Source organism: Lampris incognitus, chromosome 8 (assembly GCF_029633865.1).
Source record: "Lampris incognitus isolate fLamInc1 chromosome 8, fLamInc1.hap2, whole genome shotgun sequence".
Lineage (NCBI taxonomy): Eukaryota > Metazoa > Chordata > Actinopteri > Lampriformes > Lampridae > Lampris > Lampris incognitus.
Genome location: NC_079218.1, coordinates 6,650,743 through 6,662,704, shown reverse-complemented (window position 1 = coordinate 6,662,704; position 11,962 = coordinate 6,650,743). Strand labels below are relative to the sequence as shown.

Below are 11,962 nucleotides of genomic sequence, written 5' to 3'. Positions count from 1 at the left end.
ACGCAGCCGCGCGGCAACCTCCGCTCGCCTCTCGTGTTATCAGCGCAACCGAGGCCTTCCAGGAACTGCGGGGGGGGGGAGGAAGAGGGGGGGAGGGGAGGGCGGACGGGCAGATAAATAGGCCTATTCTTTCCGCCGGTCCGCTCCGAGGCAAAGCTAACCCGTAAGAAAAAACAAAAAAAAACCGAAGGAGGGGGCGGAGGAGGTGGTGGTGGTGGTGGGTGGACAACAGCGTTATCATGGCGTGGCCCTGCATCACCAGGGCGTGCTGCATGGCGCGCTTCTGGAACCAGCTGGACAAGGCGGACATCGCGGTGCCTTTGGTTTTCGTCAAGTATGCCGACGCCTCCGAGATGCAGCACATCCAGCCGCAGCATCCGCAGCATCCGCAGCATCCGCACGAGAAACAGCCGCAGCATCCGCAGGCCCGGGTCGCCATAGAAACGCAGCCGTCCCGGGCGCCGCGGAGGAGCGTCTCCGAGGAGCGCGTGTGCAGCTCCGTGATGCGCCAGGACTTCAAGCACTGGAGAGTCCGACCCGAACCCAGCTGTAAGCCCAAAAACGAGTACCACGGCCCCGAGACCCCGTTCAACACGGAGACCCAGTACCAGAAAGACTTCAAACCGTGGCCTCTCCCGAAGAGGTGCGACCACCCGTGGATCCCCAAACCCTGTCCCTCCGCCTCCGCCGGAGATGACCGCGCGACGGACAGACCCAGACAGCCCGAGCGCGCGCCGGCGGGGACGGAGAGCGGCGTGGAAAAGAGCGCCGTCGCCGACAAAGTGCAGGAGAAGGACACCCTGCACGGCGAGAGGAGACGGAGACCCACCCAGAAAGTAGAGGGGGAGAAGAAAGTTGTCGTCAAGGTGGAGGGAGGAGGGCCGGCGGCGGAGGGCAGAGGGAGGGCGGCGGTGGATGCCCTGAACAGGCAGATTAAGGAGGAGGTCACAGCTGGCAGCTCGTACAGGTAGGAGTCCTCGCAGTCACTGCACGTGATGCTGGGCGAATGAGAAAACACCGTCACCGCTGTGACGACAATCTGAGGAGGTTTTGTGCACGATATCGATTTCGACGTGCGTATCACAAATCCGGTTATGTGTGCAAAACTAGCATGCGGAAGAATCCAACTGAGGTTCATCACCTTGTTGCACTGTCTGGTCATATAAAGTGTAATATCGAACCAAAATTAGATTTCAAAATATTTCAGATTTCCTTCTGTGAGGATTTTTTTTAAGGTGGTCAGTTCTTGTTGTGCTAGAGTAGATAACAACATCATGTCTCGTAACACAATATCCGAATTTCATCCTGATATGATACCGTTGAAAGACGGTGTATAATAATATTGAACTATTGCCCAGTCCTACGTGTAGGCCTGTTGCCTACATCTTATCTTAGGTCCCATGTTTGCGTCACCATCCCCACACTGAGGACATGGAGGGTGAATCATTTACATGAATGAATGAATGAATGAATGAATGAATGAATGAATGAATGAATGAATGAATGAAATCCATGCAGCTGAGGGGGATGAGGCATCTAACAATGCACGTCAAATCAAATAGCGCGATCAACTTCTCCCTTTCCAGAGAATTTGGTTTATGTGACTAAGAGGAGAAAGTGAGGTGGAATTTCTGCTGAATGCTGTTATCAGGTCCCACGGATTAGCTTCTGGCCCGTTATGTAATGTCCATGAGTGATGGTGGGTGGAGGTCAGCCGTCCCGTGCTGGTCCCGTACCGTGCATTCACTAGGGGTACTCCTCTTGATGCGGGTGTGTCGTTACTATGTGATCGTGCCCTGCCAAGAGCAGCAACTTCTTGTGAAAGGAAACGAAGTGCTGGGTCGGTGTCAACATTTTGACTGATGAGCCAGCTCTTTATTGCAGCGTGGAGTTCGAGTTGGGGCTGAGTTGGGGCCGAGTTGGGGCGGAGATGGGGCTGAATTGGGGCTAAAATGTGGCCGAGTTGGGGCGGAGATAGGGCTGAAGTAAGGCTGAGTTGGATCTGAGTTGGGGCCAAGTTGGGGCTAAGATGGGGCCGAGTTGGGGCGGAGATGGGGCTGAATTGGGGCTGAGTTGGGTCTGAGTTGGGGCTGAGATAGGGCTGAGTTGCGGCTGAGATGGGGCTAAGATGGGGCCGAATTGGGGCTGAGTTGGGGCTAAGATGGGGCCGAGATAAGGCGGGGATAGGGCTGAGTTAGGGCTGAGTTGGGGCTGAGTTGGGTCTGAGTTGGGGCTGAGATAGGGCTGAGTTGCGGCTGAGATGGGGCTAAGATGGGGCCGAGTTGGGGCGGAGATGGGGCGGAGATGGGGCTGAGTTGGGGCTGAGATGGGGCTGAGTTGGGGCTGAGATGGGGCTGAGTTGGGGCTGAGTTGGGGCTGAGATGGGGCTGAGTTGGGGCGGAGATGGGGCTGAGTTGGGGCTGAGTTGCAGCTGTGCGGTATGACCAACATATCATACCCCCAATAACGATAAGTATGACGAAAAAGCACGTTTTCTGTAAATTAAACGAACAAATAGTTTCTGGTCCATGCCCCCCACCCATCCACCCCACCCCCCACACGTGCACACACTGCGCTTGCGTGTGGGGGACAGCCCGGCCTCGTGGAACGCAGAGGAGCAGAGAGTAGCGCGACCAGAAAAGAGGGGGGGGAAAGGGGGAACAGCGTGATCCTCCCGCGCGCTACGTCCCCCCGGTGAAACTCCTCACCGTCAGGTGAAAAGAAGCGGCTGGCGACTCCACATATATGGGAGGAGGCATGTGGTAGTCTGCAGCCCTCCCCGGCTCGGCAGAGAGGGTGGAGCAGCGACCGGGGCGGCTCGGAAGAGTGGGGTAACGGGGCAGCGTCCATGAGCTATTTTTAGCCCTTCCCGAGCGGAAGCGGAAGCTTCGCAGCAAACGGAAGTCAGACATCGGATGCACCGGACTACATTAGAAGCAAGCAGTCTGTTGTCATTTTCTGCGTAATTTAATATTATTGGATATGCGGCATGCTGTACTGTCTAACGCAGTGGTTCTCCACCTTTTTGGGGTCCTGGACCCCCTGCGTATTTTTGATCTACCCTGGGGACCCCTCCACCTGATCTTGGGGGAGGGGGGGTTGCAATTTGATAGAAACAGTAGAAACTGCATTTTAAATTGCATTATAGCATTTATTCACTCTTTGGGGCAAAAATAAGAGCTTTCAGTTGTAACTTAGATATAGTTAACAAAACAGAATTCTTATGCAGTAACTTTCAGATATATGTAACAAAACAGAATATGTATTCAGTAACTTTCAGATATATGTAACAAAACAGAATATGTATTCAGTAACTTTCAGATATATGTAACAAAACAGAATATGTATTCAGTAACTTTCAGATATATGTAACAAAACAGAATATGTATTCAGTAACTTTCAGATATATGTAACAAAACAGAATATGTATTCAGTAACTTTCAGATATATGTAACAAAACAGAATATGTATTCAGTAACTTTCAGATATATGTAACAAAACAGAATATGTATTCAGTAACTTTCAGATATATGTAACAAAACAGAATATGTATTCAGTAACTTTCAGATATATGTTACAACAGAATTTTTATGCAGTAACTTTTAACAATGCAAACGGGAGCGAGATCTCTTATTAAAATACAATAAATTACACTTGTGAAACAGATGTAATTAGAGAAAAAAGTCCCGTTACCCTTTATAGTTTAGGTAGATAAAGGTCTCAGTCACATTTGAGTAAAATAATCCTATTTCTATAAATGCCATAGGATCTTTTTTTTAAAAGATATTTTATTTTCACGGACCCCTTGCAATTACACCACGGACCACTAGGGGTCCGCGGACCCCCGGTTGAGAAACACTAGTCTAACGTGCTCCGCATGTCTGACTTCCTGTGACTCGTCCACGGCGACAGCGGTGCTGTGACATCACTCGGACGCTGCCCCATTGGCCGGGTACAACTGGGGAGAAAAGGGGGAGGGTTTCAACAACAACAACAACAACAAAACAAAGAAAAAGAAACGCATTCTTGGTTTTGGTTTGCACAGTTTCGGGGGGGAGAATAAAGGAATGCAGATTCGGGCTCAAACGGGCTAGCGCGTGGTTCGGATGCTGTGTCGGTGTTGGAGCGGGTCAGAGCTCCCCCCGTCTTGCCCGTGTCGCCGAACAGCCGGCTGGGAGGCAGCCCAGAGCGTTGACCCCTCACGTGGCATGACATGGCCGCGCTGTGACACACACAGGCTGCCAGTCAAGCCCGCCTGTCTTCCTGCCAATGAAGACTCACAGCAGGTCAGCTGTGGGTTAATAGCGGCAACTGCACACACACACACACACACACACACACACACACCCACACACACACACACACACACACACACCGTATCGATTGATAGAAAACCGTTGAAATTGCGCCATAAAAGTGTGAAATTTAGCTTTCCAGTTCGTGTCCTTAACAAAAATAAATGAATAAATGTAACCGGTTATTTTGTTGCCCGGTGCGGGATTCGATACGGGGTGTGCTGTACCACAAGTCGACGTCACTAACCGCTCGGCTAAAGGGTCAGATCCGGGTCTTATTAGTAGTTTACAATAGTCACCCTCCCCGGAAGCGCGCCCTCGCGCTTTGTTATTCCCGCGCTCCGAAGAGACTTCTGAGGATCTGCACACTTCCGGATCCCACCGCTGCCACCAATGTAACCGGTTATTTTGTTTCCCGGTGCGGGATTCGAGACGAGGTGCACTGCATCACAAGGCGACGTCACTAACTGCTCGGCTAAAGGGTCGCGTCCTTTAGCAAGGGACTAACGTGTCTCATAAGTAGTTTACATACATAAATGAATAAATAAATATTAGGACCCCAAACCACATGCGAGCAATAAACCAAGCTTGAGGCAGCCGGGTCACATCCTACGCCCTGCTTACTCCGCCTTACTCAGACCAGCAGAAAACACCACAGCCAAGCAGCAAATCCACCAGCACGCTGTGAATGAGACGCGCCTTTGTAAACAACCAGGAGGCGAGTTCTCGTCCGTACGGCCGTGTGGGGCGGTATAGCCTGGGTGGGCCGCCGGAAGTCGATTTTGCGCCGTCTATTCCCCTGAGAGTTTGTCCCTCACAGCAGTGTTTCTCAACCGGGGGTCCGCGGACCCCTAGTGGTCCGTGGTGTAATTGCAAGGGGTCCGTGAAAATAAAATATCTTTAAAAAAAAGATCCTATGACATTTATAGAAATAGGATTATTTTACTCAAATGTGACTGAGACCTTTATCTACCTAAACTATAAAGGGTAACAGGACTTGTTTCTCTAATTACATCTGTTTCACAAGTGTCATTTGTTGTATTTTAATAAGAGATCTCGCTCCCGTTTGCATTGTTAAAAGTTACTGCATAAAAATTCTGTGTTGTTACATATATCTGAAAGTTACTGAATACATATTCTGTTTTGTTACATATATCTGAAAGTTACTGAATACATATTCTGTGTTGTTACATATATCTGAAAGTTACTGAATACATATTCTGTTTTGTTACATATATCTGAAAGTTACTGAATACATATTCTGTTTTGTTACATATATCTGAAAGTTACTGAATACATATTCTGTTTTGTTACATATATCTGAAAGTTACTGCATAAGAATTCTGTTTTGTTAACTATATCTAAGTTACAACTGAAAGCTCTTATTTTTGCCCCAAAGAGTGAATACATGCTATAATGCAATTTAAAATGCAGTTTCTACTGTTTCTATCAAATTGCAACCCCCCTCCCCCAAGATCAGGTGGAGGGGTCCTCAGGGTAGATCAAAAATACGCAGGGGGTCCAGGACCCCAAAAAGGTGGAGAACCACTGCACTACAGGACACCGTATACTGATAGGTCGAGGCCAGTTCCCATCGACGCAGAGAACGGAAATGGAGCAGAGAACGGTCAACTGAGCATGCGCGAAATGCCTCCACACGCCCCGCGTAGCGCCCAGGCGCTAGGATTCTAGGAAAACCCGCCCCTACTCTGCGTCCGATTAGCTAACTTTAACCCTAACCCCGCCCTAACCCTACCCTTAACCTACCCAAACACCGGAGGCGACGAGTACTTGCGCATGCTCAGTTGACCGTTCTCTGCATCGACGGGAACTAGCCTCTACCCTATACTGATAGGCGTTGCGTGTGGGACGCCATCTTCCTTTGGTGCGTTTGACTACCTCGCAAGGTAAGCGTGGCGGCTCGCAGCAGCCCTAAAATATTTAAATTAAAAACACCCATCCGGTCCACCTGTTCAGCTGGTTTGTTAACTTAGATGTCGAACTACATTTTGGTGTGATTTTGAGAAGTGGGCGCCTGGGATTTCTGTGTAAATATTGGCCGTAATGTTTGCTAGCTTGAAGTGTACAATGTTTGCTAGCTTGCAGCGTACCGGTGTAGCGCCCGCTCGGTGGACATGGTGCAGGGTGACGCGTTAGCTCATCCGTTGTCTGTTATCTTGTCTTGCGTCATTTAATTTAATTTTTTCACTAGATCATATGAATGTCTTATTTAATTTAAACGTGCAGCCATTTGTTGTTTTCAATGGCGACAGGCACGGGCGCAAGTCCGTGAACACTGGGGTGGCATCCAGCGCTTTACCTGTGGGTAGAGGCCAGTTCCCATCGATGCAGAGGACGGAAATGGAGTAGAGAACGGTCAACTGAGCATGCGCGAAATGCCTCTACCACGCCCCGCGTAGCATCCAGGCGCTAGGATTCTAGGAAGACCCGCCCCTACTCTGCATCTGATTAGCTAACTTTAACCCTAACCCCGCCCTAACCTACCCAAACAACGGAGGCGACGAGTACTTGCGCATGCTCAGTTGACCGTTCTCTGCATCGATGGGAACTAGCCTCTACCTTTACCTGTGCCCCCCCCCCCGGCCGTGTAAGGGAGGGCGTCCGACGTAACATTTTGCCAGATCAGTGCGTACTGACAAAGACCACCGTCGGCGCTGTGCCCGCCCAGGGTACCGATGGAAACCATCAAATCCGGTGTGGCGACCCCTGGGGAACAGGGAACGAGCAGAAAGAAGAAGAAGAGTGATTTGTTGCTTTCAGCGTTAGATTATTTTGCACCATGTGCTTTTGCAATGGAGCGTGTTTTCTAAACCTTTCGTTTGACTGCCTCTGAAGCATCAGCAGCCCTTGTGAGCAAATCAAGCGCCACTCGGTCGCAACACCCCACTACGCACGACGCAGAGTCCCAGGGTGTGTAGCGAGGCTGCAGCACCAGTGGGTTATAGTTGCGTCAGGGTTTCTACCTCGGCGGTTTTAAAGACTCCCTGTGAAGGCGAGGGACAGGCTCCTGGTAGCCTCGCTCCTTCACACGGAGTCAGCCTCCCGTTTTTATATGTTTCTGTACAGAGACTGTGGCGAGAGACCGCTGCCATTAGGGAACCCCATTCACTGTCCAGTCGGGGCCAAGACGCCGCCTCCACCGTTGTGTTGGCTTGCGTTGGTCCAGCTGGAGATGAGCCACAATGTTCATCAGCTCCGTTTCTGTCGACAAGGCGGTTGGAAGTCGAACCACTTTGCCTTTTTAGATCGGCGCGACTCACGAACGTGGCTTCTGACTCACTTACGCACACGTGTATTTTTGAAAATGGAGCTTTTCCTTTGCGTTTTCGGCCTCTCGTCCACATGCAAACTGCGTTTTAGGTCGCTGAAAACGGACCTTTTGGAACGCTCCTTCCAGGATGAAGATTTTCAGAAACTCCGTTTTCAGCGTTGACCTGTAGACAGGGAAAACGGAGACCTTGGCTTTTTTTTCCCCCCGGCTTCTGATTGGCCAGCATGACTTTAGGTTTGTATCGCCCCCTGTTGGTTTGGCATGCTCTTGACAGCACAGTCATTGTGTTGTGTAGCATGTTTTTACGTGTTCATTTGGACGGACATTAAAAAAAACAGTTCGTGAGGAGACAAGCTTTTTTTAAGGAGGAAAAACCTCACCATGTGGACTAAGCGTTAGCCTCATCTGTGCAGATTCAGTGGTGGGGGGGGGGTTGCAACTCCTCCAGAAATATTTGTGGGGGAGTGCATCAGAAAATGTATGCGTTTGTAAGACATGAAAGATTTTGAATTTTAAAACGCTCATTGGTAAGAAAATTGGCAAAATATAGGTCTATTTTTTCTGTACCCTGACCACTATCCTCTCTTAGCCCCCCCCCCCATATTCTTTCACTTGGTATTGTCCATGTGGTTTCGTTCAGGTAGGATTTAACAGAAACGCCATCAGTGGAACACGTAAGATAGATGTTTCTATCACATTTAACCTGCTCAAACAAACCAATGGTAACCCTATAATTTCCAGGCCGTTAATTACGAAGTATAACTGTGAAGAAATAACAGTAAAGGGAAATCAGTAAAATCAATATAATGACAAGCTGTAGTAGTAGAATTGAAGTATTGAGTAATTATAGAGTAAAATTAAAGCAGAAAAAAGCGGTTTGGTCGGTAATTATATGGGAATTAATTGCTATAGCGAGTAGTATAGCCCATATAGAGACAGGGTAAGACAGGTGGGTCGTTTCTTCACATTACTCACTACACGATTTCTTAGCAATTTCTTCACAGTTTCTACACAATTAACAGTCTGTAAATTATAGGATTACCAAATAATAATTTTTTTTACCCCTTTTTCAATTTCAATTGTACCTGGCCAATTACCCTATTTTCCTGAGCCATCCCGGTCTTTGCTCCACCCCCTCTGGCGAGCTGGGGACGGCTGCAGACTACCACATGCTTCCTCCAATACATGTGGAGGATCACGCGCTACGTCCCCCTCGCGAAACTCCTCACTGTCAGGTGAAAAGAAGCGGGGGAGAGGGGGACACCCCCCCCCCCCGTTCCCCCTCTCCCCCGAACAGGTGCCCAGACTGGCCAGAGGAGGCGCTAGTGCAGCGACCAGGACACATACCCACATCCAGAGACATGGCCAACTGTGTCTGCAGGGACGCCCAGCCAAGCTGGAGGTAACACAGGGATTCGAACCAGCGATCCCCGTGTTTGTAGGCAGCGGAATAGACCACTATGCTACCCGGACGCCCTCATTTGCATTTTTTGGACCAGGGTATCATTTTCTTTTCTTTTCTTTTTTTAGACCTGAATGAACCCAACTGCTCTTTTTACTGAAGGGGCACGCGATTCATGAGGATTCTCACGCGACACTTGTGACCTGCTAACCCAGGCGGAGCAGCTGAGTGTTTTGGTGCCTTGCTCAAGGGCACTTTGGCAGTCGGTGTGCATGGAGAGGAATGGGAATGAGTAAAACTAGCATTTGTTATGTATTTCATCCTGATTTTCCAAGGCAGTGTAGGGAATTGAACTGACAAGTGGGATTAATAGGGACGGTTTACCTGTGCCCCCCCCCATCAGTCCCACTTGTCTATCTATCAGGCTGTAACTCCTACACAGCCAATTGTCGTACTTTTTTAAAATGTCATTTGCTACACTGCATACCTGTTGGTGCGCCAGTGAGCTCTTTTACCGCCACATGCCCCATCACGGCGGTGAGAAAAACACCCTTCATCTCGTCAGTTTGTCTGTTCCCTCATTTCATCGCTGAGATCTAATAAAGGGACATTCGGTGCAGGAAAGAACCAGTTGCGCAACACGCAGCACAGCAACAAGAGTGGTGAATGACGGGCGTGTGAGTGGCGTGTCCGTCTACCCGTTGCCTACCAACACGGGGATCGCTGGTTGGAATCCCCGTGTTACCTCTGGCTTAGTCGGGCGTCCCTACAGACACAATTGGCCGTGTCTGCGGGTGGGAGGCCGGCTGTGGGTATGTGTCCTGGTCGCTGCACTAGCGCCTCCTCTGGTTGGTGCCTGTTCAGGGGGCGGGAGGGGAATAGCGTGCTCCTCCCATGTGCTACGTCCCCCTGGCGAAACTCCTCACTGTCAGGTGAAAAGAAGCGGCTGGCGACTCCACATGTATGGGAGGAGACGTGTTAGTCTGCAGCCCTCCCTGGCTGGGCAGAGGGGGTGGAGCAGTGACTAGGATGGCTCGGAAGAGTGGGGTAGTTGGCCAAATACAATTGGGGAGAAAAAAGAGGGGGGGGGGGAAGAATGGTGAATGACAGTGCACTGAGTTGCAGGGATTAACGTGACCGTAAAGCAGCTAGTTTAGGTTCAGTGGAGTCAGGAACAGACAGAAGAGACATTCGTCTTTTATTATTCCAAATTTTACATGCCACAGATCAGCTTGTTCGACTGCAGCACGACCTCATCCCCCCCTTTCTATTTCCCTCTTCCTCGTGTGCTTCAAGGATGGGGAAATGTCGACGCGGCGTCGATTTGCCAAACAAGATTGTTCAAAATCCCACTCTACACATACCCGTCTTGCATTTTCACGTTCACCCTCACAAAAACTGTGCCTTGTACCACTGGAGTGCTTCTGGTGGTTCAAGACAGACTATACAGACTGCGCTACCAGAGTCCAGGAAAGAGGCCAACAGATTCTGGAGGATTTAGAAATGATCCTCTTAGAAAAGGTCCACAAAGCCCTGTGTTTCCACTGACAAGCAGTGCCTGCAGAAACACCCGTTCTGCACACACTCCCAGGTCTGTATGGACAGCCTACTTGCTGTACATTTTCTAAATATTGTCCAGTCACCTTTCAAACAGGGCTGAGACTGTATCGCTCCCTCTAGATGAAAATGGGGATTTACAGTTGTTCGGTATTCCCAGATGATGTTGCCAGTGTTTTATGTCCAGTTTTTAATCCTAAAACCAGGCAGATGTGCAGTTTTCAAATGTTGCATCGATGCGGAGCTCTGCCGGCTAAAGCTCCATTGTTACGCAATACAGTGTAATCTGATTTCATCATATCTGATTACAGATTACTGCTGATTTACAAGGAACCTTTTTCAGTGATGATTCTAACAATAAATGACCTATGTAGGATAACTCTAATACATATCATTGTGATTTATCAGCATTATAATATTTAATAATGCTGTAATTGATATATATATATATATATATATATATATATATATATATATATATGTATACACGATGATGATGATGTTGAATAGATATAGCATTTGAGAATCTGGGAGAGAAAAAAAAGCTTTCACGTTTAACCAGTAGGTCTGAGAATCGACATTACAATATTTCACTGCAGATTTGATACCTATCGGGATGTTTCAAATATCACAATATCATAAATATGATTCAGTATTGCGGTTTTTAAAGGCTCACCCCCTCCTGTCTTTGGCCAAATGCGAAAACTGCAATAAACCAAAGAAATGCAACAAGAGAATGCCTTTATTTTTAAGGCTCGTGCGTTACAAAAAGCCTCACACGAGTCTGCCTCCCTGAGTAACACATTAACACAATTCAAATTCAAACGGTCAGCGATGTAGAAATCGTTACATTAAATCTCCTCGCTGCCGTTCATTGTGCTTCAACATTTCAGTTCATTCAGGAGAAAAGCCGTGATATTACAATCATCACAATTTAGTGTCATGATTTTGAAAGGAATCGACCGCGCCCCCCCCCCACCACCACCACCACCTCTATTAACCAACTTTCTGGTTTCTTTACCTGGATTATTGAGCATGCATCAAGTCTTTCTGAGTCTCACCCAACATTCCCAAAGACGGGGCGTCCGAGTAGCGTGGTGGTCTGTTCCGTTGCCTACCAACATGGATCGGCGGGATGTTACCTCCGGCTTGGTCGGGCGTCCCTACAGACACAATTGACCGCGTCTGCGGGTGGGAAGCCAGATATGGGCAATGTATCCTGATCGCTGCACTAGCGCCTCCTCTGGTCGGTTCGGGGGGGGGGTAGTGTGATCCTCCCATGCGCTACGTCCCCCTGGCGAAACTCCTCACATGGATCGGAGGAGGCATGTGGTAGTCTGCAGCCCTCCCTGGATTGGTAGAGGGGGTGGAGTAGGGATCGGGAAGAGTGGGGTAATTGGCCAAGTACCATTGTAC

The 11,962-nt window shown here is 49.0% G+C and overlaps 1 protein-coding gene across 1 annotated transcript in view; it reads left to right on the top strand.

Annotated features, from left to right (window-relative positions):
• Positions 1 to 239: 239 nt before the first annotated feature.
• Positions 240 to 11,962, top strand: part of map6a (microtubule-associated protein 6a) — a 44,825-nt gene continuing 33,102 nt past the window's right edge. The window contains exon 1 of the mRNA XM_056285517.1: positions 240 to 967. Within this exon, the coding sequence (XP_056141492.1) occupies positions 240 to 967 (728 nt within the window). The remainder of the gene's footprint in view (positions 968 to 11,962) is intronic.